The sequence below is a fragment of the Miscanthus floridulus genome, chromosome 4, assembly GCF_019320115.1.
Source record: "Miscanthus floridulus cultivar M001 chromosome 4, ASM1932011v1, whole genome shotgun sequence".
In the NCBI taxonomy this organism is placed as follows: domain Eukaryota; kingdom Viridiplantae; phylum Streptophyta; class Magnoliopsida; order Poales; family Poaceae; genus Miscanthus; species Miscanthus floridulus.
In genome coordinates, this window is record NC_089583.1 from 73,347,205 (window position 1) to 73,373,879 (window position 26,675).

Sequence of the window (26,675 nt, forward strand, 5' to 3'; positions counted from 1 at the left end):
AAGAAGCCAAAGGAAGACAATATACGGTCTGCAAGAATAATGATTACATTAAACAAGAAGTCATATCCATAGGGAAGAATCTAAGTATAGTATCTATATCCAAAGAATTTCCATCTAAGACCAGACTTGAGATTCTAGAAGTTAAAAAATTAGCACAAGAAATAAAAACCTTGATCATATCATAAGTTGTATGTCCGAATATACTCAAGCATTAACAGAGGTAGCAAAATACTTAGCTCCACCTGTTGGGTTCTCAGATCACGATTCTCCAAAAGAAGATTCCAAAATTATAATAAGGCAGAATAATACTATCCTTCAGCTGTTGATTCAGGTTTTGCAAAAGCTAAACGCTGAACAGCGCAACAAAGATATAGTACTAGCTTCAGCAGGAATAATAGCATCATCATATAGTCAGCCTATTTGCTTGTTGGTTTCAGCCAGGGCTTATTAGCCAGCTAACAGTATTTTCCTCTCACAACAAACCAGCATCAGCCGGGCTTATCACCCCAGAAACCAACCAGCGAACAGGCTGAGTATCAATTCAGAAAAATAGACTTACCTAAAAGTTGCATCGGAAGAGACAAAACCATCCAGCTAGTAAGGCAAGATTCACAACCTTTAACTCTAAGGCATAGGTTGTCTTTGTCATGCAAAAGAGAAGATATTGAAAATCTAGAGGAAGTTATCGATGTTCAAAGAGACTTGGAAAGATATCAGAATGATACCCCAAGAAAAATAAGACCACAACAAGTATATCATATGAGAATATTTGAAAGTAAAAATGGATTATACAGAATATCGAGAGAACTAGAGTTAAGCGTTCTTACGCATCTAGTTGATCTAAGAATAGTAAGCAAGAATATTGAAAATGAACTCATATATTCCGGTCACAAATATATTCACCAAGGCATGTATATCATACGAGTAAAAGGTTTGACAAGAAAGAAATTAGGAACAAAGGTCCTAATAACCTTGTTGGATAAAAGATGGGGAACTATAGACAAAGCAACTTTAGGATCTATGGAGGGAGATATGAATGAAAATAGATTAATAACATATATAGCTCCACACTTAATGATGCCAGTAAAGGAATTCGCTGAAAAAATGAGCTTTGGTTTTCAAACCAAAGGATATGAAGATTTTAAAGGTACAAATTTATTAGTAAGCATAGAATTCGTAGGTAGACTAACTAATAAAAGTAGCTCAAGATATAGGGTAAATGTGAATGATGTTATTGAAAGCATGCAATTCAAGGGTATAAAATTTATGAGTCCTCTTAAAATAAGCTATGAGGAAAGAGCAGGAGAAGAATGGAATATTAGTGACTTAATAGAAAGGAAAGAGTTGAAGCAACCTGAAAGCTATATAAGTTATCAAAATTGTGAAGGATCTAGTAGCATTAGATTTACAAACTATAAATTTGCAGCCTTAGATGAAGCAGAAGCATATATACATGTTGAAAATATCAAAAGTACCAAAGGAATGACTGAATGTATGGAAACAACAAGTTTAGAAGAACAAATAGCTTACTGGCAACGGAATCTAAAACATATAGAATGGGAATATAAAAATTCTATGACCATGGAATGGCCTAAGATAAGAGAAAAAGAATTATATTTTATCAGAGAATTAGCAAGGTTACAAAGAAAGCAAAAGGAGGATATGATAGCTAAAAATATATCTAAAGAAAAAGAAAGGATTATTGAAAATAGCAATAAAATAGTTAATAATATTGCCACTCCTAAGGATAATAGTAGTCAACAGGTTACAAGCAAAGCAGATATTATACCAAACACACATAGCACAAATATTATTAGTGAAGAAGAGCAATGGGATATAAATAATAGGTTACTTCTAGAGAGTTATGAAGAAGAAGAAGAGCTTTCAAAAGAAATGTTACCGCAGGATAACATTTATGATGAGTCTGAGCTGCATAATGACTTTATAAACTCATTGAGCCTACATAACTTAGATAATGCAATAGAAGCTATGGATGTGGAGATAGGAGGTATCAAAAGAAGGAGATAACAATATGGTGAGACTTCTGTAAAAAGTGAAGGAAAAAAGGAAAGACCCACAAGAAGGTCTGGAAAATGGCCTCCTGAAAAGAATGATTTCCAACCCACATATATTCCTGAACAATATAAGTATATGGGAAGTAAAAGAAGGGGTTTCGAAAGGGCTGTGCAATTTCAAAACTCAAAGAGTGATGGAGCAATATTAAATTTAGCAGCTCATGACCCTATAGATTGGTCAAATATAATTAGTATCTGGAAGGGCCTAATTGTCCAAAAGTACATACAAAACCAGTACACTATAGGCACTAAGGTTGAGGACATGATTACATACTTAGAAACCTTTCTAGGAGAATCAGTAAAAGTTTTGTGGGAAGAATGGGTAGAAACATACCCTAATTTATATGAAGAATTAAAAAAGGCTAGAAATAACCCTAATAATTTCGCGAATATGATATCAAACATTATTATTCCAGAAGATCCAGAATTTGGTCATACTACTCTACAAAATGATAGGTTAAAGGAATTAGAGAAGCTCGCTCTAACAAGTTGGAAAGGCATAAAAGAATTCTCTCAACATTTCCTATATAATGCCTCCACTGCTAAGCAAGGATATAATAAAGCAATAGTAGAATTTTTTTAATAAACTACCAGACCCTTTAGGAACTATGATATTTGATGAATACAAGAAAACCCCTGAAGGACATGTTGAAAATATATCTCAAGCCATAACTTTTGTGTTCAAACAACTAAGAAAGATTTGCACACATATACAAGCCCAAAGATCCATGAAGAGATCAGAATATGGTTTCTGTAATAAGATTATACAGATATCGTTGTCATATGGAGCAGAAAGGCATTCTAATAAAAAATATTATAGGCCTCCAAAGAGAGATAATCAAAACTTTAGAATCAAGAAACGATACTTTTTAAGAAGATCTGATAATAGAGCCCCATTTCTACATAAAAGAAATGTAAGAAGATATAATCCAAGAAAAACTTATGATAAAACATGTAGGTGTTTTATATGTAATTCCCCTAATCATCTAAGCAAAACATGTCCTAATAAAGATCAAAAGAGGTACTCTAGCAAATATGAAGAGCAAGAGAGAGTACTTATAATAGATAGTGTCAATGAAAATATATTAGTATGTGATGATGAAATAAAGGACGATGAGTCAATCTACTCAATTATAGAAACAGATGAAATAGAGAATGAGTCGCAGAAAATGAATCTAGTGATGAGAAAATAGACTTAATAGAAGAGCTAGCTGGTTTAAATATAGAAATGATGAATCAAGTAGAATGCAAGCATGAATGGATTAGAGGAAAGGGTGATTATAATATTAAATGTGCGTATTGCATATACTATCACTACCCCAGATCTGGACATCACTGCCGGTTCAAAAACCCACTTCACTGCCGGATTTTGAACCGACAGTGGCATACCGGCAGTGATGGGGGGTTGACATCACTGCCAGTCCTTAAAAACCGACACTGATCTATAGGAAACAGTGTCGGTTTCTGGCTCCACCCGACAGTGTCCAGTTGAACAACACTGCCGGTTTGTAGTGCCAACCGACAGTGACGGTTGCTTCAAGAGTGTCGGTTCTTGGCTCAAGCCAGCAATGTTGAGCAAGCCTACACTGTCGGTTCATGGATCAAACCGGCAGTGTTGTAGTAAATATTAGTGTCGGTTTATGGATCAAACCGGCAGTGTTCTCGTAACTATTAGTGTCGGTTCATGGTTTAAGCCGACAGTGTTGAGCAAGCCAACACTATCGGTTTCCTTCTAACCGGCAGTGATGGTTACGACAACACTATCGGTTTGTTGAAAACCGACGGTGATGGCCCGTTCGTATTTTATTGTTTTATAATTTATATTTTTTCGTAGAATCGGGGTTCGCTTTATATACGCTATGTAGACGATAGGTCCATCAATATTAAACATTATAAATGTTACGATTACAATTCAAATGTTCTTATCCACATCTCGATCCCTCAAAATAAAAAAGAAATGTTCTTGGACTTCACACATGCTTCTCGGACTTCCTACAATAATATGGCGAGCCGCTCTGGGCCATACTGGTCCTTGTACTTCACGAATTGTGCAATGGAAAATACTCCATCTTTTTCCAATACCTCGGCTAAGATGAATTTTGCCAGCTCCGATTGTAGTGCGACGATCTCCATGTCTAGCAGCCTTTCGTGCTTAAATTTCTTGCGCTATCGTTCAAAAAAGATTATATCCAAAGAGGAACAGTAAATTATTTTCAACAGACATAAATGAAATAGAGATTATACACACCAACTTATCGGCTTCTTCCGATTTCCCACTGATGTAGCGAAGCATTGCCCACATTACATAAAACCCGCATTCATTGTTTCCCGCCGGCTGTGATAGGTACTTCCCCTCCATTTCGACAACCTTAAATGGGACCAGCGTCCCACCGATATGTCTTCTTCGGACATTGAGCAACATTAAAAGGAGAAACATTAGAAGGCAGTATGTGTGATTAGAAAATAATAGTTATTAGGATCGCTTACTAATTCAGCATTGCCACCAGTGCATCCAGATGATGAAATGGTTTTTTCTTCGAGTTCCACACCTCGAGCAGATTTTTGACAAGATTAACACAAATGAAGACGAAATGGTTGCTGCAATCACAGAATCCTAATTATCGAATAATCTTAACAAAAAAAGAAGCATAAAATTAAAAGCCGAGAACACATACTCGCAGTTGTAGGCTAGAAGTATGTGGGTTTTCTTCTTCATCGTGAATTCATCAAAAACAACAGTCAATCTCTATTTTAGGTCTTCCACGTCACATCCATAGAGTCCTAGACATGTCCTCTCATTGACTCGCATGGGGTCCAAAAGCCTATGTAATCCCATTTGCTTTTTAGAATGCAAAATTTTGCTATACACCTACATAAAATCATGGGAAGTGCTCAAAAGTTAACAATTTGTGTCTCGAGAGAGTAGTTAATTGTAATATTGTGCGTGTAGGGTACTTACATAGTCCACAACGTCAACATTTGAACATCGAGAGAGCGTTTCTGGTATAGCTGGAACAAGCACTCCCACTCGACATCGAAATTCTCTTCTTCAGGATATTGGAAAACATGTGGCGAATAGATAATAACCTTAAAACTAAAGTCGTCCGTCTCTGTTGCTTGAGCCATGTAATATTCATGTAACTGGCACATATATGTTGTCAGATTTTTATACTCATGATCGGGAACCAAAAGATTGCCCCTTTCATACTTCATTACCGTTGTTCTCGTCCCTTGTACACCATAATAGATGTTCGTAGCCTCTTCCATGGTTAAATCAGGGTTGTCTTCGACTAACTTCATAATGTTCCTTAAATCTTTATTGTGTATTTCTTCGTCTCTTGTTGTAGCGTATTTATTCTGTGTTTGCCTTTCGAATTCTGACTTCAACAAAAATGGAGGCTGTGAGGCACATAGATTGAAGAAACTAACACAATCTTCCTTCGAGATGTGTGCTGTAAATTTGTCTTTCATCAAGGTGGTAACGCTGCCACTGAACGGCCTTTTTCTTTTATGTTGGTTCACTTTGGGAGCATTAGCGACTGAATCCAAGGACCTTTTCTATGACTGCGAGGATGTCCTTGATCTTGTTTTGGGCTGAGGTGGAGGAGGAGGATGATGACGAGAATTCTGTTTTCCCAGCGCTGATGAAGATGGAGGAGGAGGAGGAGGAGGAGGAGTCTCTTTTCTCAGGGCTGATGAAGATGGAGTCGAACGAGGAGGAATAGAAGGAGACCTCTATCTTCTTAGGGGTGATGGCTCCAGATGATGAGAGGAGTGATCTCTATTGGGAGATGGTGAGTGATCATCGCAAGTGGGCGAAGACTCGCAGTCGTCCTCATCATCAGAGGGCAATTGATGGTCAAGCTTAATGAAGCACTTGCTCCAGGTGACTTGAGAGCCCTTGTTTTGACCAAGTTTCGGCCTGTCTTCCACTACGAAGTACTCAATGGGTATCTTGTTATACTTCTTATCAAGTATTTTGTCAATGGTGATGTGAGCATAACCTAGTGGAATTGGGTGGCCATTAATTGTCCCATCTCCCGCAGGCCAGGCCTGGCCAAGCGCCACCTTGTCCTTTGTCCATTCCTGACGGATGTATAACCTGACATTGGTTGGTTCAGTGATGTTGTCCACCGGATGAGGCACATTCATCTCTTCTTCGTCGAGTGGGGTCGATCCGCAGCTGCTGCAACCCCTAAACTATGGGCTAAAGGCACTAGGAGTAGGGTTTTGTGGTACTACTGACCCCTTGGATAGCAAAATTTGCTCGACTCATGCTTCAATGGTCGCCTCAATCCGTGCTTTCATTCTGTCTTCCATCTCTTTTAGTCTCCTCAAATACTCTGCCTCATATTCCACTCTACCCCTCGAGTGGGTCCGGTAAGTGTTAGATTCTTGGGGGAATGCTAGTTTCCAAGGAACAACACCGGTTCCTCTAGTGCGACCAGGGTGCTCCTTGGTTCTGAGTGCTTGGGTGATCACGTCTTTCTCCCTATTAGAAGTGCGAGTCCCTTGCCTCACCTCTTCAGTTACCTGGGAGATCCTCTGGATGAGTTCGCTCATGGGTTGATTTGAGGAGCTAAAGCTCTCGTCCTCGGCGTGCCGTACATTTCTCCCCATATAGTATAATACCGATCTGGGCTCACAATCAGCGGTCTTAACCTGAACGCCTTCCTCAGCAAGGCGATCCATCTTTTGAAGTTCTGTTTCAAATTCTGGCATCTTTTTGGCGTAGTCACGAGAGCCGAGATGATGAGGATTCGTCGCTTTCTATGAATTCTCCTTATTCTTCCTACTCAATTCTAAGTACTCCTCGAATAACATGTATTCCTTGAAATCCTACCAGAAGTCCTTCTGCTTGCTAAACTGTCCACCATAGAAATCTGGCTCTTTATTTTGGAGGACAAAATTCTTGTACAATGTCCCCTTGAAATTCTTGAAGCATGTCCCCATGATTTCTTTTGCTTTTTTCTTGACTAACTCCCTATCATACTCGGCTAGGAAAGTGAATACTCTGGGATCTTGACATCACATATGTAATCCTTCTCGCTTTCAGAAACCCTCCACCGGTCATCATCTTTCCTAATCCACTTCCTGTACTTAATCGGGATGAAGTCCCTAACAAGTAACCCGAGGATAGTCTTGAATTTGGTCAAAGCTATAGGCGGTGAGAGTGGATCCCCAAATTCATCGAACTCAGTAATGTGCCAGTGTGCATTCCTACCAACAGGAATCTTTGACATGCCTCGCTTGGATCTAGCCTTCCTGCTACCTGAACCCTCTGGCTCCTTGGCCGGTGGAGGCTCCTGCTAGAGACACCAAGTAAGCTATGACCCTCTCAATTGATTAGTGTGTGTGGCTACATAGTGACATGATACCAAAGTTACCTGGCCATCTTGGTCATTTTGACCCAGATCGAGCTGGCCGGATGGGGTCCATGGTTGCTTGTTCTCACCGACCTGATTGACACCATCACCGTTTGTCGGATTATGCGACTCTCCCATCCCAGCGATATCAGCCTCTTCTTGTTGCCGATCAGTTCTTCGGCGATGGGGTAACAGGCGACAATGAGTCATGGCCGTGACACGATCATGGTTAGTTTTGGCCGCGGACAACTACTAATAGCATATGTTCATATATATAATATGTTTAATGTAAAGTCTAATAATAAGTCCACATACAACAAAGTCAAATAATAGCATATGTTCACCTTGAACAAATTCATTGTTTGATTGACCACATACAACAAAGTCCACCTACTGTTCTACGAAACTAAGCCTACATCAACTTCCAAATTAGAAAAGCGATGACCATAGCCATAAATAAATGCATGACATCTTTTCAAGACCAAGTAGCAATTCTCCTAATCTTTGCATCTCCGGTGGGTGGCTTCTCTTCGATCTCCAGTGCCAGCGAATTGCCATGGTTTGCATTCATTGGACCATAGTAGGCCAGTTTCCCATGGTTTGCAAGGTAGGCCAAATCACTATAGTAGGCCCTCAAAACTTCAGCTTCTATGTTGTATTTTTTGTGCAAATTACCAGGGTAGGGATTGACTTGAGCATAGCAATCTTCCTAGGTTCGATAAATCCCAGGCATGTGACCAACATGCACTACATACCATATCAGGTTGCCTATACATTTAAGTAAATTAGACATGTGGTAAGTGGTAATAGTAACTCACTGAACAAGAGTTATTATTCAAGTTATATGGCCAAACTAAATCTATTTAATATTCTTTATCCTTGACATTCCAAACTAAATCTATTTAAGCAAGAGCAGAAATTCTTATCTAACTCTTACACAAACAGAACACTCCCTACCGTCACAAATAAGACGTTCGCAGTCATTAACGTGTACCTTTGACTGCTAGTTTCCATTGCTTGCAATAATTACAAAGTATAGAGATATCATAACATTATGCAACTACTATTTGAGACATATATGCTCATATCATTGTCACATATTCAATCTAACTATATCAAGAGGTGTTGATGATCAATGTTTAAATACTTAGACTGCACACAGCGCAAAAGGTCACTTAGCTATGACTAGAGGGAATAACTTGTTGCGACAACATGCAAATAACACCAATGGTTCTTAAATAGTTTAGGGCCATGATTACCAGGTCCTCAACAAATTAGTAGGTAGCATAATCTCTTCAGGGAAAAACTAACTGGTTTATGTAACAACATGTACATATAAGGATAGCTAAACCAAGGAGTAACAGCATGTAACTCAATCGAATAGGAATTGGCTGCTATTGGGAAGACAACAACAGTGGGGCATTTCATCTAAAACTTAGCGGGCAGTGAGCCACGCACTCACCGTGGGGGTGGGAAAGCAGTTGTCCGCGCGCGCTCCTGAAGGCCTCGGTGGTGCTTTGGCGTCGGGCGGTGGACAGCATGAGGAGTGCTCCGGCATGGGGCGATGCACGGGCGTCGGCGTTGAAGAAGAGGAGCACTAGGCTAGGAACGGCGGTGCGAGGGGGTGGTGGACGGTTGCTCTAGCGTGGGGTGGTGCACAGGCCTCGACGTCGAAGAAGAGGAGCGTGGGGCTAGGAACAGTGGCGTGGGGGCGGTGGATGGGTGCTTCGGTGTGGGGCGGTGCACAGGCATCGGCGTCGAAGAAGAGGAGCGCAGGGAAGGGTTGGCGTGGGGTTGAAATTTGGATAATTTCAACCCGCGGTGGCCTTTTATACCAGACCTCATCACTACCGGTTCTAATTAGAAACCGACAGTGATGGTGGTACATCACTGCTGGTTGTAAGTAGGAACCGACAGTGATGGAGGTACATCACTATCGGGCCATTCTTTAAACCAGCAATGATTTTCGTGTAGCAGTTACAGCATAAGTAACTTATCTTTTCCACTTCTTTTTAATACCTCCTACTGGCTTAACGGTTAAGACCCTGCAACTTAGCCCCCGATACCCATGTTCGAATCCCAGATGGCCCAATTTTTTTGGTTTAATTTTATAATTTATTAAGCGGTCTAAAGGTCAAAAAGATAAAATAAATGTGTTGCATCCTTGAATTGAACCGAAGCCTACAAGTTCTAGAGCAGTGGACAAACCATTGAGCTATCACCTGATTTCAGAAAGTTTGAAGGAATTTATTTCTTTGAGTGATTATCTGTCCCTACTTTGCGCGTAGGCCCTTCAACTCCCCGACCACGCTGGTCGCACGGTTCCCATGAAGAACCATTGTTTTACCCGGTCCTTGGACTGGTCATGGCCCTTCAGTTCCCCATGAAGAGACACCGCGTTTACCCAGGAGTCCATCGACTACTTGCACCGGTTCCCAACATAGGCGCACTCCATCTTCCGAGGGGTGCGGGTTATTGCACCATGATCAGTTCCACCCACCGACATGCCTATATATAAGCGAAGCACCATTGCACCACCGCACGTCAAGAAAGCGAAGCACCCTTCCCACACACACCTCTCCCCGGCCCTCGATCACCTGCCACCACAATGCCTTGCCACTTGAAGACAACATGGGCGATGCTGAACCCGTTGTCCTCATGTCGCCCCCTGATGCCTCCACCAATGTCGTCGTCCAAATCGGGCCTCGAGGTGAACCTCGAGGATGATCCAGACCGTGAGACCGCATCGGAGGAGGAACCAGAACCTCTTTCCGGTGGAGGAGGTCGTCTTCAACTCGTTGGAGGCGGCCCGGAAGGAGGAGGAGGATCGGCACCTCCACGCCATCACACAGAAGGAGACCGATGACTGCATCCTGAAGCGCGTCATCGAGATCTCCAAGGAGGAGGAGCGTAGACACGAGGAGGAGGAGTGCCGCCGCTAGGAGGAGGAGACCGAGCGGTGTCTCACGATGGACGCAGAACGGCACCAGCGCAGGGCTGAGCGATGAAAGAAGCATGAAGAGGAGCACCGACAGTAGGGGGACGACACATGCGGCAACACCGATAGTAATTAGTAGCACTATTAATCTATGTCTTAGGTCGATGTAATAATTTACTTGTGCTGAAAAAAACCGTGTTGTCGAATCCTTTGTTTGATCATCATCACCTTGGGTTGATACTTGCATTGCATGACCTCGTTTTATTTGCTTACATATTGGATGTTGCATTGTACGTATGACCTCATTTTGCTTACATCGTCCCTTGGATTGTATGTGGCGATGCATCTTGGTCGTTGTCTCGTTGTCATGAAGACCGTAGTATATGATATGCTACGTACCAGAGATCAAGAGGGCCAACAGGACTGTTGCTCTTCTAAATAATACCGTGTTGCCGCATGTCTGTCATCTGTCATGAAAACCGTGTTGTAAGTAGGAACCAACAGTGATGGGGGTACATCACTGCCGGACCATTCTTTAAACTAGCAGTGATTTCCATGTAGGGGTTACAGAATAAGTAACTTATCTTTTCCACTTCTTTCGAATACCTCCTACTGGCTCAACGGTTAAGACCCCACAACTTAGCCCCCGATACCCATGTTCGAATCCCAGGTGGCCCAATTTTTTTGGGTTTAATTTTATAATTTATTAAGCGGTCTAAAGGTCAAAAAGATAAAATAAATAAACCTTGGCACACATCCTATACTAGCATAGCAATTAAGTGTCTGAACTCTGTAGCCCGAGACCCGAACTTAAACCCGAGGGCTAGCACAATTATTTTTTAATTTTTTATATATCACTACTGGTTTTCAACATAAACCGACAGTAATAACAAGCATCACTGTCGGTTTTTTCTCATCACTGCCGGTTTTTTTAAAACCGACAGTGATGTTTATATATATTAAAAAAATTCTTTCATATACTAAATAAATAGAAGCATATGTATTCCTATGTCGAAATGGCTTGAAATTTTTTTGGTAAGCTTGTACACCCAAATTAAGATCCCACATAAGATCTCAGGTCTTTCTAATTATTTTTTATTAATTATATTTTTCTGTGTGCTGAATGCGACAAAAGAAGGTGAATTTCATCTTGGACCCAATAGATTTTTTCATCCACCTCTACAAAATTCTTATCCCTAGGGCACATTAGATCTTGTTTAAAAGTTTAGCACCATTCTGAATCTTTTCGTGGGTAGACTCAGTTCAACCTATAATTAAACGGTCTCATCGCGCTGAAATTCAATTAAACCTCAGAAAGTAGCAAACCATCTCCGGAAAATCTAAAACTTGGTGTTTTCTTCATACGTGGTACGTGCAAGCCTAAACAAAGTTTGAGACCAATACAATATTGGAATGCATATGAACCACAGAAACCTTTGATAACCTATGTGTATAGTCATGGTTCGATGAAAAGGCACATGTACCTCTATGAAGCATGTATACTTCGCCTATGTTGAAATGGCTTAAAATTTTTTTGACAAGCTTGTACACCTAAATTAAGATCCCACACAGAATCTTAGGTTTTTATAATCATTTTTTTATTAATTATATTTTTCTGTGTGCTGAATGAGATAAAAGAGGGTGAATTTCATCATGGACCCAATAGATTTTTTCATCCACCTCCACAAATTTCATATCCCTAGGACACATTAGATCCTGTGTAAAAGTTTGGCATTATTCCGGATCTTTTCATAGGTAGACTCAGTTCAACCTATAATTAAACAGTCTCGTCGCGCGGAAATTCAATTAAACCTCATAAAGTAGCAAACCATCTCCGAAAAATTCAAAACTTGGTGTTTTTTTCACACGTGGCACGTGCAAGCCTAAGAAAAAGTTTGAGACCAATATAACAACGAAATACATATAAACCATAGAAACCTTGATAACCTATGTGTATAGTCATGGTTCGATGAAAGGGCACATGTACCTCTGTGAAGCATGTATACTTCGCCTATGTCGAAATGGCTTGAATTTTTTTTAGCAAGCTTGTACACCCAAATTAAAGATCCCACACAGGATCTTAAGTTTTTCTAATTATTTTTTATTAATTATATTTTTCTGTGTGCTGAATGAGACAAAAGAGGGTGAATTTCATCTTGGACCCAATAGATTTTTTCATCCACCTCCACAAAATTCTTATCTTTAGGGCACATTAGATCCTATATAAAAGTTTGGCACTATTCTGAATCTTTTCGTGGGTAGACTCAGTTCAACCTATAATTAAACAGTCTCGTCGCACGGAAATTCAATTAAACCTCAGAAAGTAGTAAACCATCTCCAAAAAATCCAAAACTTGGTGTTTCCTTCATATGTGGCACGTGCAAGTCTAAGAAAAAATTTGAGACCAATACAACACCGGAATACATATGAACCACAGAAACCTTGATAACTTATGTGTATAGTCATGGTTCGATGAAAGGGCACAAGTACCTCTGTGAAGCATGTATACTCCACCTATGTCAAAATGGCTTGAAATTTTTTTGGCAAGCTTGTACACCCAAATTAAAATCCCACACAGGATCTTAGGTTTTTCTAATCATTTGTTTATTAATTATATTTTTCTCTGTGCCGAATGAGACAAAAGAGGGTGAATTTCATCTTGGACCTAATAGATTTTTTCATCTACCTCCACAAAATTCTTATCCCTAGGGCACATTAGATCCTGCGTAAAAGTTTGGCACTATTCTAGATCTTTTCGTGGGTAGACTCAATTCAACCTATAATTAAATGGTCTCGTCGCACGGAAATTCAATTAAACCTTAGAAAGTAACAAACCATCTCCGGAAAATTCAAAACTTGGTGTTTCCTTCACACGTGGCACGTGCAAGCCTAAGAAAAAGTTTAAGACCAATACAACACCGGAATGCATATGAACCATAGAAACCTTGATAACCTATGTGTATAGTCATGGTTTGATGAAAGGGCACATGTACCTCTGTGAAGCATGTATACTTTGTCTATATCGAAATGGCTTGAAATTTTTTTGGCAAGCTTGTACACCCAAATTAAGACCGCACATAGGATCTTAGATTTTTCTGAGTAATTTAGTTATTTATTATATTTTTCTCTGTGCCGAATGAGACAAAAGAGGGTGAATTTCATCTTGGACCCAATAGATTTTTTCATCCACCTCCACAAAATTCTTATCCCTAGGGCACATTAGAGCCTGTGTAAAAGTTTGGTACCATTCCGGATTTTTTCGTGGGTAGACTCAGTTCAACCTATAATTAAACGGTCTCATCGTGCGGAAATTCAATTGAACCTCATAAAGTAACAAACCATCTCCGGAAAATTCCAAACTTGGTGTTTCCTTCACACGTAGCATGTGCAAGCCTGAGAATAATTTTGATACCAATACACACCAGAATGTATATTTCTAATTGTCCAACAAATGTTATACGAATTACATGCATGACAATAATTAAACACACAAAGCCATACATATTAAAATTAGAACCCAATTAAACTATGACCTTGAAAACATAGCTAAATAAACATTAATTACTATCGGAATCACTACCGGGATCGATCGGGTCACGCACACTAACATGCCTCTATAGCCATATATGGTAATTGATGTCACGGATTATGTATCCGCTTGTATCGATGAAGTCCAATACCCGTATGAGTGCATTCTCTCGTGCCTCACAATACCAAAAGAATGGTCGCCCATAGATGTAACCTACTGAATGACCACTGCCCCTGTTAATAATCCTTATACAGTACTAGCGTCCTTCTATAGTGAGCTGGTCGAGGTTTTCATTATAGAAGTCCCAATCGTACCCAAGTTGCTCCGTAGCTTGGTCTAGAACAGCCCACAAGCCACATGCAGCATAGGTAAGGCCCTGTAGCATAATCTGCATGTGGAGAAAAAAATTAGAGAATGTTATTACAATAATAAACAACAAATAACCACGACTCAGGTATAAGTGACCATTTTACCACACCCGCATGGTTGTAGCTTGCAAACCATTCGCTTGTTTGTGGGACAGGGATATCACCAGCATTCAAAGCAAGTGCCTTGAAGTGCGAGAAATCAGGCACATCATAGCAAATACGTCGAAGTGCCTCTAAACAGATGCGCACGGCACTTAATTGGACGCTTATCATGTCCGGCCTCTGTATTCCTGTCCTATGGATATGGTTTCGATGATTTGAACCCCTCACAGTGATGAAAAAACTGAGTTCACACGTCCATAGCCGACCACTTGCATTAGATGCCGTATTCTCGACGATGTTCAAGATAAAGAACCAGCTAAGTGCTGTTCGCAGCCAATCTATTGGGGATATAGTCTACGACATATATGCATGCAACAATAATATTAAACTAGTTACACTTATTTGTTAGCATCAAAAAACAAAAGATGTTAGAAAATATTTTATACAATAGCTAGAATTGGGAATCATGGAATGGCCACATTAGGAGTGAATGGCTCATCACCAGGGTTAAAACCTGGTTCTTGTGGTGGGGGAGGTCCATTGTTCATACCACCTGATCGATAAAATGCAAAAAAAAAATTTAACATAAAATATATGCACAAAAAAATTATTCTAAGTAAAATATGGCAACATAATTAAATATAGATCGAATGCAAGGAATAAGAATATATATAAATGTAGAATGCAAAGAAACATGAATATAAATATAGATCAAATAAATATAGATAGAATATTGGAGAAGATAACATATCAATACCATTGAAAAATGCAGTTGCCATGACCAAATCATGTAGAGAGAGAGAGAGTGGATGTCTTGAGAAGTGAGAGTAAAACGTGAGAAATGAGACTGAGAGAGTTTGTGGGTGGGGTGGGATCAATGTATGTGGCCGGTAGTTTGTTTTATATAGGGGGGCATGGACATCACTGTCAGTTTTTAAATAGAACCGACAGTGAAGGTGACTATCACTATCGGTTTCTAAATAGAACCGACAGTGAAGCTGCATATATGTAAAGGATATATTTATTTAGATACTATAGTGGGAAAGTTTTAACAAGAACAATATATTTATTTAGATAGTAATGAAATACATAAAAAATTACAAAAAATTAGAAATAAGTTACATATACGATAACAAAGACCTTACATGTGTGCACCATTTTTGTGGACTGCGATGCATAACAATATCTGTGGTTTGTTGTGAGAGAAAAATATTATATCATGGCTGATAAGGCCTGGCTGAAACCAACATGCATGAAGAGGCTAGCTCCTGGCCGAGGGCAATTTTATAGGGGCTAGCAGTCGTGTTACATTTTTATTTCTAAACTAAAGTTGTCGAGATATGTGGAAGCAGTGTTCCAATTATTGTGGTCATGGGAGCACTATTGGTATGTGAGGAGTATCTACACATCACTGTCGGTTTTAGTTTAAAAACCGATAGTGATAGAAGCTATCACTGTCGGTTTTAAAACCAAAACCGACAGTGAAGGGCCCTGCCGCCATATTTTAGTAAAAAAATATAAAAAAACACTATCGGTTTGGAGCCTGCCATCATAGCCTTTTTGTAAAAAATATAAAAAGTTTGACCCGCCTGAGATTCGAGCGCGGGTCATGGGGTCGAGAGTGCGCGGCCTTAACCGCTGAGTTAGGATAGGGAGTTCGGTTAGAATGGTTTTATTTTTTTCTTTTATCCCATCGTAATGCACTACTAAATAATAAATGCAAAATCAAAAAAGTTTGGTCCACCTGGGATTCGAGCGAAGGTCTTAGAGTATAGAGTGCGCGGCCTTAACCACTGAGCTAGGATAGGGAGTTCGGTTAGTTTGCTTTTCTTTATTTATTTATTAATAGAAATAATGCAGTTAGTTTATATTCTAAAATAACACAAAAATTTGTGCCTTGATTATTTAATTTTATGATAATTAATTAATGGTCTATAATTATCAAATAATAGTGTTTATGAACATCATCTTAATATTTAATTACATAGTCAATAATTAAATTATAGAGATGCGCACAAAATATAAATTAAATATTCAGTGTGAATGACTGATACAACATCTGCATAATGATTACATAGTTGACAATAATCTAACTATCTTTAGGTGCATCAACAATGAGGGCCTTATTGTGATCAATTCATACGTAAGCAGGTTCGTCACCATCTTGAAGGATAGGTAGGGGTACGTTCGCCCCGAATGGATGTATTTCTCGATAGCCCCTGTAGTCTTCTTCGTCCGTCACTCCATCGACACCGACAATCTTTCTTTTCCCTTCTAGAACTACTTTTAGCCTTCCTTTTGTCTTATTGTCCCTTGCATAGAAGACTTACATAACATCTCTTGCAAGGATGAAGGGATCGTCTCTGTATGCGGTCTTAGTGAGATCAACGGTAGTGAACGCTTCGCTGTCAGTGTTGATTTGCTCGAGCTGGACCCACTGGCAGTGAAAAAGAGCTACCTTCAACGGACCATAGGCTAGCTTCCATATCTCCTCTATGAAAACATAGTATGTTGCCTGCACATTGTCGTTCTCGTCGTGAGCATTAAAACGAACACCACAATTTTGGTATGTGATTTTTCCATCTTGCTTTTTTGTGTAAAATGTGAATCCATTGATCTCATACCCTTGGTACTTAAGATATGTACTCAAAGGCCCCTTGGCTAAGACATCCAGTTGATTACCCAACTTTATTCCAAGCAAGCGACGTCGCAACCAGCTGATAAATTCCTCCTTATATTTTGTATCCAGCCAAGCCTGCGACCTACTCGGATACAGAGTTTACAGCGATTGTCTGTGCTCGTCAATGTATGGCATCACACCCTCGGCTTGCTGGAGAATAGCAAACGGTGCCTGTCTAAAAGAAATAGGGTCGTCTACTGTAATAGATTTCTCCCCGATCGTTCCTTTGCCACGTAGTCTTCCCTCATGATGAGATTCTAGAACTCTGACCCTTTTGTTGTCCAGATAATATGTGCATAACTCAATGGCCTCCTCCGTTGACCATCCTTCAATCATGCCCCCTTCTGGTCTGAATCTGTTCCTAACATACCTCTTACAAACTTTCATCAATCTTTCAAAAGAAAACATCTGATGCAGGTACATTGGACCAAGGGCTCTAATTTGGTCAACAAGATGAATGAGCAGATGCAATGAGATATCAAAGTAAGTCGGCGGGAAATGCATCTCAAGCCTAATAAGAGTTTTGGCTATGTCCCGCTGTAGCTGCTCTAGCGTGGACACATCAATGACCTTTTTTGAGATCGCATTGAAGAACGAGCAAAGCTTTATGATTGGGGCGTGGACCTTTGGGGGGAGGATACCATGCAGGGCAACAGGGAGCAGCTAAGTCATAATGACATGACAGTCATGGGCCTTCATAGGGCCATAGTTGAACTTGAGTTCTCTCATGTTCACTAGCCTCTTTGGGTTCGCACAGTAGCCCGTCGGGACTTTGAGTTCATTGAAGAAAGAAATAAGCGTATGCTTTTCTTCCTTCTTCAATGTCCATGACGCAACCGGAAGTTCGAACTGGCCATTCTCTAGCTCCACGGGATGCAGCTCATTCCTGATTCCCAAGTGTTGCATGTCCAGACGTGTGGCTAGTGAATCCTTCGATGTCCCCCCGGTGTCCATCAAGGTGTTAAGAGTGTTAGCACACATGTTTTTAGTGATATGCATGGGATCAAGACAGTGGCGTACACTCAGAAATGCCTAGTAAGGTAGTTTCTAGAAAACCGATTTTTTCTTCCAAACGCTCCCATCAGGCGCTGCTACTGCATTGTCCCCCTTCCCAAGGACAACCTCCAGTTTGTTGAGTTCTCGAAGTATCGTAGGCGTGTCTTGATATTTTGGAGCTAAGCGTTTCTCAATAGCACCATTGAAATCTTTTTCTGTTCCTGCGGTAAGGGTGATCCTTAGGTAGGAACCTACGGTATCCTATATAAACTATCTTTGAGTTATTTGGTAGATTTACCGCATCGATGTTGTCTAAGCACTCGACACATCCAGTATAGCCTTTTGTCTTCTCTCTGGACAACGAACCTCAACCTACCAGGTCAGTGATTGTAGCGATAAGTACTCCCTTGATCGTGACATGTTCCTTTTTGTACTCGTCCCAAACATCCAGCACACCCTTTTCAAACATTTCCACTAGTTCATCGATCACTGGTTCTAGAAACACATCGATGTCATTCCTAGACTGTCTTGGCCCTTGGATCAGTAGTGGCATCTGGATGTACGACCGCTTCATACAGACCCAAGGTGGAAGGTTGTATATACAGAGCGTCACTGGCCAGATGCTATGATTGCTTCTAACCTGGTCGAAAGGATTCATCCCATCTGTGCTCAAAGCAAATCAAAGGTGCCTTACCTCTCCACCGATGTCCTTATAGAACATAGTATTAACAGTCCTCCAATCATGTCCATCGGCAGGGTGCCTCATCATTGTATCTTTCTTACGCTCTTTGCCATGCCAGCGCAACAGCTTGGCTGACTTTGCACATGCAAACAATCTATGCACCCGAGGAGCTATAGGAAAATACCAAACGACCTTTATGGGACCTCCTCTGGTCTTGGTACCCTCATCTGACGGCCCTTTCTTGTACCATGGAGCTTCACACTTGAGGCACTTGTCCAAGTCTTTGTATTTTTCTGCACGGTACAATATGCAATCATTGGAACTCGTGTGGATTTTTTCAACCTCGAGGCCAATGGGGCAGATCATTTGCTTGGCCAAGTATGTCTTTTTTGGTAACTCATTTTTTTCTAGGAGCATTTTTTTTATTACACCTAACAACTGATCGAAGCCTTTATCGCTCAATCAGTTTATCGATTTGAACTCTAACAGCATGATGTTGGCTTCCAGTTTACTCATTGGACAATTTCTATACAATGGTGTTTTGCTTTCTTAGCTTTCTTTCACTAAGACATCTGGTCTCTACATTACGTAGCAGCTAAGAAATGCCATCGTTATCCTAAGTGTCGTCAGCTAGCGTGTTCCTAAACACATTATAGCTGTGGCCATAGGTTTTGTGTTGACACCGGGTTCCTCGTCAGCATCGTGGATGGCTACGTCAGGCATGTCCACATCATTATCGTTTTCCTGCAGAACATTCGCACCAACCTCGCCATGCATAGTCCATTTCATATAGTTTGGCATGAACTCCCTGGTAATCAAGTGCGATCGTATAGACTCAATTTGACGAAAGTTCCTATGATTCTTGCAATCTTTGTATGGGCAGAAGACAGGGTTCCTATTCCCAGCATGGGCTTTGGCATCGGTGATAAACTGGCTGACGCCATGCATGTATCGCTTGTCCGTTCGGGACAGATGCATCCACTCTTGATCCATCTCTGCACAAGAAAATACTGAGACAGTAATTATAAAGAATTAATAAGAAATCGAGCTTCATGAACAACAATTGTAGCTCGAAAGTACCATTTTTGGAAAACATTATTGTACACTAATTATTGAAAATTTGAAATTGGTAGCCCTGGCCCTGTAAATTGAAAATCGTAGTAAAAACAATTATTGCACAATATTGAAGAACAACTATTCTACTCTACTTCTAAGAACTAATTATAGCATCACATACTAACAATGATTATCTTGACCACCATGGAATAATTAGCTAGGAATTTAAATGTGTTCATAGACACCAACCTTTTGAATGATGGATTCACCACAATTTGAGCCTTGCACAAATGTCCAATTGGAAAAGTGCTCTCTAGAATGGAGAAGAACTAGAATGAGAATCAAGCAATGTAGCCATCAAAACGAAGCTAATTAAGCAACAAAATCAAAGGAGTGGATGTTTGTTACTAACCTTAAAGCAAAAAGATCAAGCCATTCTTCAAAATCCAAGCACTAGCTTCATGGTGAAGAGCAGCCGCAGCAATAGAGGGAATGGTCCAAACACGCGCCTCTGTTCTTGGGATGGAAGAGAGAAGGAATGAGAGGACGGCTGTAGCCTTTTTGTGTTGTAGGCTTATCACCGTCGGTTCTTGGCTAGAACCGACAGTGATAGAGCACAATCACTGTCGGCTCTTGGCTTAAACCGGTAGTGATGAGTGGCCGCCAAAACACTGCCGGTTCAAGCCACAAACCGGCGGTGATGTGGTCTTTCACTGTCGGTTTTAGCCCAGCCCCAATCGTTTTTTCATTTTCAAGCTCATAACCGGCAGTGAAGGTACATCACTGCCGGTTCTCACAAATCCAGCAGTGATGATGCCGGCAGTGATGTGCAAATCTGGCGTAGTGTATCCAAGTTAAGACAATAGGTGTAGATGCAGCATTTGTTTGAAACAAGCCTGTGCGTCATGTCTGAATGCAACAAACTAAAAATAGAGACAAGAAGTAGAAAATATGGAACAAATTAGTCCCAACAATGCTACAGAAACAGAGTTATATAATAGTCTCACTAATTCATGTTCCCATTCGGCAGGAATGAAGAACAATGGAACAAGTGAAGACAAGGCCAGGGATCAGCTCTTATCATATGAAATCCAAAATAAAATGATGCTACAGCGTAATGAGCCATATATAATAGTTGACAAAGAAATATATCGTTACAATATACCTTATGAATTCCTTCCTCCCAGAATAAGCTTCAAAACAGAGCAAATATTGTCATACTTCCCCCAAGAAATTACTGATCTAATATGGGGAAAATATGCCGAAAGGCAGAGAAAGATATTCTTGGATATCCAAAGCTTCTTCATGAAGCTCTATAAATGAAATGAAAGGCATCCCGGAATAGTAATCAGCACTCATTCTCCCGTTACTGCAGCTAGATGACACACTAGTCATCGAGCCACGTCATACATATCTAATATTAAAGGCGGACATAAACCTAAGATATTTTAGAACTATACAAAAGAATGTCACGCAAGAAATTTCCTTACAGACCATTATAGACCATGCTATATATGGAACGCTGGAGGAGATCCAACGTTCTGACCTTGGAAAAATTACTAAGGAAGCTTGTAAAAAGCTTTCATACCTCCAAGGAAGATATAAAATTGTATTCTACTCCATTCCACCAAGATTTACACAGCCAATAAGGCCAGCATCCCATGATATCTATATTACAACAGGTATATATATTTATTCCCAAGCCTAAGCCCTTCAAAAATATCCCAAGAGCACGAAGAGCTGTTTTCCAAGAAAACAAACCATGACAACTGGAGAATATTTAAAGAAGCTAAAGAATTAGAAGGGAATATAAAGTTTGATCCCCAATATTTTATGATATACCAAAATAAAAAATAAAGATATTCTTACGAGAACACCATAGCTACAATGCACCACTGAGAGGAATAGGAAGATTAATAACACCAAATTTTGGCAAGGACTCACAGTTGAGAAGAGAATATCAGCAATTCCTATCATGGTACGACACATGGCAACCAGATTGGATATATAGATACTGAACCACTAAGTGAATTTCAAGACTAAAGGCTGGCTAAAACGAATATACTATAAGATAATATATCCATATTAAGTCAAATGGCAACATAGATCTTGACAAATCTCAGAATAGCCGGTAATAATATTGATATGACTATCAATTTCCGTGCGTGAAGGACCCCCTCTCCCACACTCCGGAGTTGATAATGAATATTATCAGTCGTGCGGGCAAGAAGACCCCCTAACCCAGCCACACGAGTAATAAAAATATACTCATAGGATGCATTATGAGGCGTCATCAGCTCAAAGCGTGCATTAGGAGCCTCTCCTAATTATGCATGCGAGGAGACTACGTATGGGCGATGTAAATGTATACGGCCTCTTTCCGAACCGAAGAACTTTTTTATGTGTGTTTTTCCTATAAAAATAAATTAATTTCTATTATTTTGTGTAAAATTCCTGAATTTTAAAGGAGGCCTAAGGAAGACGTGTTTTATTTCGTTATAGAACAAGTCTTTGACCAATGCATGCATGATTGCAATCTTATAGAGCAGCCATCTTGGCAACAACGTTGTATATATGCAAATGGCAATTTTTGAGTTGTGTGTGGAGCAATGCTTCTTGCAGGCATCAAACAAGCTACACAAAGAGGAGGCGGCACACACACATACACAAGCAATGTTGAGTTGTGGATTGGGATTTTCGCACAAACATGAATCGAGCAATGCGTGCAGCAGTCGGCATGCATGAACCAGCTGCCGCATGCCTGCCTCATGCTCTCTGCCTCTGTCTGCATGCAAGTCGTTTCTTATACGCTTCAAGCCTCCGCGTGCCCTGCAACCTACGGCCTCTGCCTGACAAGAGAGAGACTAGACAAGCTGCAACTGGTATGTCCATCTCCTGCATGTACGTACATGAATTATGAATACGTGTCTACACATGCATCGTTCCGCCCTCGGGATTTCGCTACGAACCAAACGCGTACATGTACGCATATACCTGTCTCTCTACGTGTGCGGTGACAAAACGAAGAGAAGGCTACGCGGCCTATGCATGCAACTGGATCATCATAAAACAAGAAGGAAGAATCGCGCAGTCACACCACGCGGCGGTAACAGCCAGAGGACTCGTCAGCTCCCACTTGTATGCCCATGCCGCGGGGCCCGCCTGCAAGGACCTGAGACTGACTGCGGGCCCCGCCGCCGGTAGGTCACGTCACGGCGGTCACTCCGCCTTGCACCATCGGTCGTGCTTCATGCATGTGCTACAGCCATCAATGCCATGCGTGGCCCATCAACCCTACCCATCAATACGAACGATGGCTCGTGTCCAGCGGGCCACCAAATTGGGGAAAAAAATTGTGTGGGCGACGGGTCCACTGAACCACCGGTGCGCCCATACGTTAGATCACTGACGCGTGGCGAGGAAAACTAATCAACGTGCGTCGGCTCCTCCCCGCATGTCTCGGCTCCTCGCGTAGCGACCGAATTTTTTACTTTTGGCCCTTTTTCGAAAGTTTCTCTCAAATAGACCCCTGGCGGAAAGAATTCCAGAAATGGACCCTTGGCTCGGCGCCAGAGTGAGTGGCGCCGAGCTCGGCGCCACGGTGACTGGCGCCGAGCTCCTGGCCACGGGCAAATGGCCTGCAAGGGGCTCGGCGCCAGAGCGGATGGCGCCGAGCTCGGCGCCGTAGATCTTGGCGCCGAGCTCGGCGCCACTCACTCTGGCGCCGAGCTCGCCTAAATATCTACCCGGCCTTCTTCCCCATCTCGTTGTCCCTAGCCAGCCCCCGCCGCCGCCGCCGCGCCCACGCCCGCCCGCGCCCGACGTCGCCCGCGCCCGCCAGCCGCGAACCCGCCCGCGCGCGCCCGCCGCGCCGCACGCCCGCTGCGCCGTGGCCCGCGCCCCCCGCGCCAACGCGCGCCTGCCCGCGAGGCCGCGCCGCGCGAGCCTGCCGCGCCCGCCCGCGCCGAGCCCGCGCCGAGCCCGCGCCGCGCCAGGCCCGTCGAGCCGCTGCTGCTCCGCGGCCGAGCCCGCGCTGCTGCCTCCGCTCCCTCTGCCCGAGCCCGCACCGCGCCGCCGTGCCTCGCGCTGTTGGCCGTTGGTTGGCTGCAGCGCCGATGCCGCCACGCCCTCCACCGTCGTCGTAGCCTTTGTCTCCACCGCCGGCCTCGGCCTCGCCCCGCCTTGCCGACGTCCACCGCTGTCCTCGCCTCGCCCCGCCTCCCGCGGCCGTCGAGCCGGTCTCGCAGCGCGGAGCGTCGGCCACCCCGCGACCGCCGCGCGCCACCTCTGTCGTTGGCCGCGCCACCGCAGTCCCGGATATTCGCCTTGACCTACGCCCATCGTCCGTCGACCCAGAAAGGTATAAAATATGAATATGCAATGTACTTATTTAGTTGGTGTATGTTATTGACTAGTTATATTGTGATGACTTTGTTAGTGATATGGTTATATATATGTAGATAGATAGAAACATAGATACATTGATAAATAGATATAGTTAGATAGCTACTTAGATATATAGTTATATTTGTAGTTACCTACATATGATCTTGCTATTTAGTGAGTACACTATAAATATATACGTAGTTATTATCATGATTACTTAGTTTGTAGTTAGAAAGTACTTGTTAGGTACTATCTATCGTATAATTTGGACTAAAGGACATGTGTTTCGTTACGTTTTTTAAATAGATGGACAACCTAGTGACCATATATTATGGAGGCACGGTTGAAAGCGATCGTTATGGATATGTTGAGTTTCTTGACATGCAAAGCGTGCATGTGTTATTCAATGATAGGCCTTCATTTAGTGATATGGTTGCAAGGGCTCGGGAGGAGCTGCATTGCTTTGGAGATGATGACATTGCAGTTGATGGTGTACTGCACCTAGGTTGTCCTCCGAACATCTTCAGGCGAATGATCTCAATTGGTTGTGCGGATCAGTGGGACAATTATGTGAGATCGGCTATGAAGAGCCAGCTGTAATGTTTGGACGTGGTTGTTCGTCGGGTGTTAGTTGATCCAATCCCTCATGGGTTTACCCCAGCAATAGATCATCTGGCACACATCGACCCTCCCGTTCCGAAACCTTACCTGCATGTGCAGATTGCGCCTACGGTTCCTGATGCTCAATCTGCCCCCAATGCGTTATTTGGAGATGGTTGTCATACTTATGTTTTCGTGGCAGATCCTCCTTATGAGATCCCTTTGATACAGAATCATCCGAGTAAGTGTCTTAACCGCATGGTTTTGGGGAGCTCATCAGAATCATGGTATTTTTTTTATTCTTTCCTCATTTCTGTAATGACGTTGCAGGAGACATTCCTGAGAATATCGATGTGCCCCATGTTGCTGCGCAAGTGCACTTTTCAGATGGATTTCGTGGCTCCAATAATGTTGAAATTATGAATAATTCGGAGCCATATGAGATGGCTAGGGCTCTTGATTCTAATGATGATCGTCCTGTTGGAGAGCTGACGGAGAGTGATGTTGAGATGATGAGACGTATCTTTCCCGACCGCCGTGATCCTAGAGTTCATGAGTTTAGTGATCTTGCTCATTCTGATCTAGCATTTACAGAAGGACGTGATGATGAGCTCCTAGAAGCTCCTGAGGCCGGTCCTAACATGGTAATTGAGGAGGGGAGGGTGTTCAATGACCTCCCTGCTTTGAAGAGGTGGTTGCAGGCTTTTGCAGTGATACGAAAGAGGCCTTACAGGGTATTGCATTCATATGTGGAGCGCTGTTACACAGTTGTGTGTGACAAGGAACGCTACCCATGGAGGGTTTGTGCAAGGAAGCAATAGGTGACCGGAAAATAGAAGATCACAAAAGTAGTTGGGCCACACAATTGTGCTGACCATGAGCTGACACTGAGGCATCGGCAGTTGACATCTACCCTAATTGCTAAGCGGTTGATGGGAATTTTGCAGGGAGAACCCAACATGAAGGTGAGAACAATTATCAGGATCGTTGAGGCGTTGTATGGAGGATATGTGATAACTTATGGTAAAGCATGGAGGGCTAAGCAGCGAGCGTGGAACATGATATATGGGGACTGGGAGGATGGGTATGAGCAGCTGCCAGTTCTTTTCAATGCAATCAAAGCGGTGAATCCAGGCATGCATTATGAGTACATCCCAAAACCTAATGCATGGAAGGATGGGAGGCAGATATTTTTCCGTGCCTTCTGGTGCTTTCCTCAGTGTGTCGAGGCCTTTAGGCATTGTCATCCCGTCTTCTCCATTGATGGTACGTTCTTGATTGGCAAATACCAGGGCACACTTCTTATAGCCATATCCTGTGACGCGAACAACAAGTTGGTTCCTTTGGTATTTGCTTTGGTTGAGAAGGAGAACAATGACAGTTGGGGATGGTTCTTGAGGCTAGTCCGGATACATGTGGTTGGCCCTGGCAGGGAGGTTGGCGTCATATCTGATAGGCATCAGGGCATACTTAATGCCATGCGAGAGCAGTTAGAGGGGTATGCACCTTTGCACCATCATTGGTGTACTCGACACCTTGCCGAGAATCTCCTATGGAAGGACAGTGTCAAGAAAAACTTTGATCTGTTGCAGGAGGCTGCTCGACAGCTTGAGGACAAGTACTTTAGGGAAAAGTTGGAGCAGATCAGAACCGCATCAAATGCAGAAGGTAGACAATGGCTCACGGGTTTGATGAGGGATTTGGAGAAATGGACGAGAGCTCATGACGATGGTGGCTGGAGGTACGAGTTTCAATGCAGCAACATGGCAGAGTCATTCAATAAATTGCTATTGGGGATACGTGGTATGCCCGTGAATGCAATTGTTCAATTCACCTTCTATAAGCTTGTTGCCTGGTTCAACGATAGACACACCCATGCATTGCAGTTGAGTAGTGA

General features: G+C 42.2%; 1 protein-coding gene and 1 pseudogene across 1 annotated transcript; one reads left to right on the plus strand and one right to left on the minus strand.

Moving 5' to 3' along the window:
* Positions 1–1,581: 1,581 nt before the first annotated feature.
* Positions 1,582–20,719, plus strand: LOC136548647 (uncharacterized; annotated as a pseudogene).
* A 1,937-nt stretch (positions 20,720–22,656) lies between these two features.
* LOC136548648 (uncharacterized) lies at positions 22,657–24,133 on the minus strand. The gene is made up of 2 exons (XM_066540098.1): positions 23,349–24,133; positions 22,657–22,687 (listed from the first exon to the last, which is right to left on the minus strand). The coding sequence occupies exons 1-2, from the start codon at positions 24,131–24,133 to the stop codon at positions 22,657–22,659; spliced, it is 816 nt and encodes a 271-aa protein (XP_066396195.1).
* Positions 24,134–26,675: the final 2,542 nt, after the last annotated feature.

What these genes read in the sequence shown, in the direction of transcription:
- LOC136548648 (XM_066540098.1), bottom strand. Translation starts at nt 24,133, where the DNA reads ATGGGCGTAGGTCAAGGCGAATATCCGGGACTGCGGTGGCGCGGCCAA. An exon ending in ACTCTGGCGCCGAGCCAAGG is followed by an intron (nt 22,688 to 23,348) that starts GTCCATTTCTGG and finishes ACGTACATGCAG; the next exon opens with GAGATGGACATACCAGTTGC.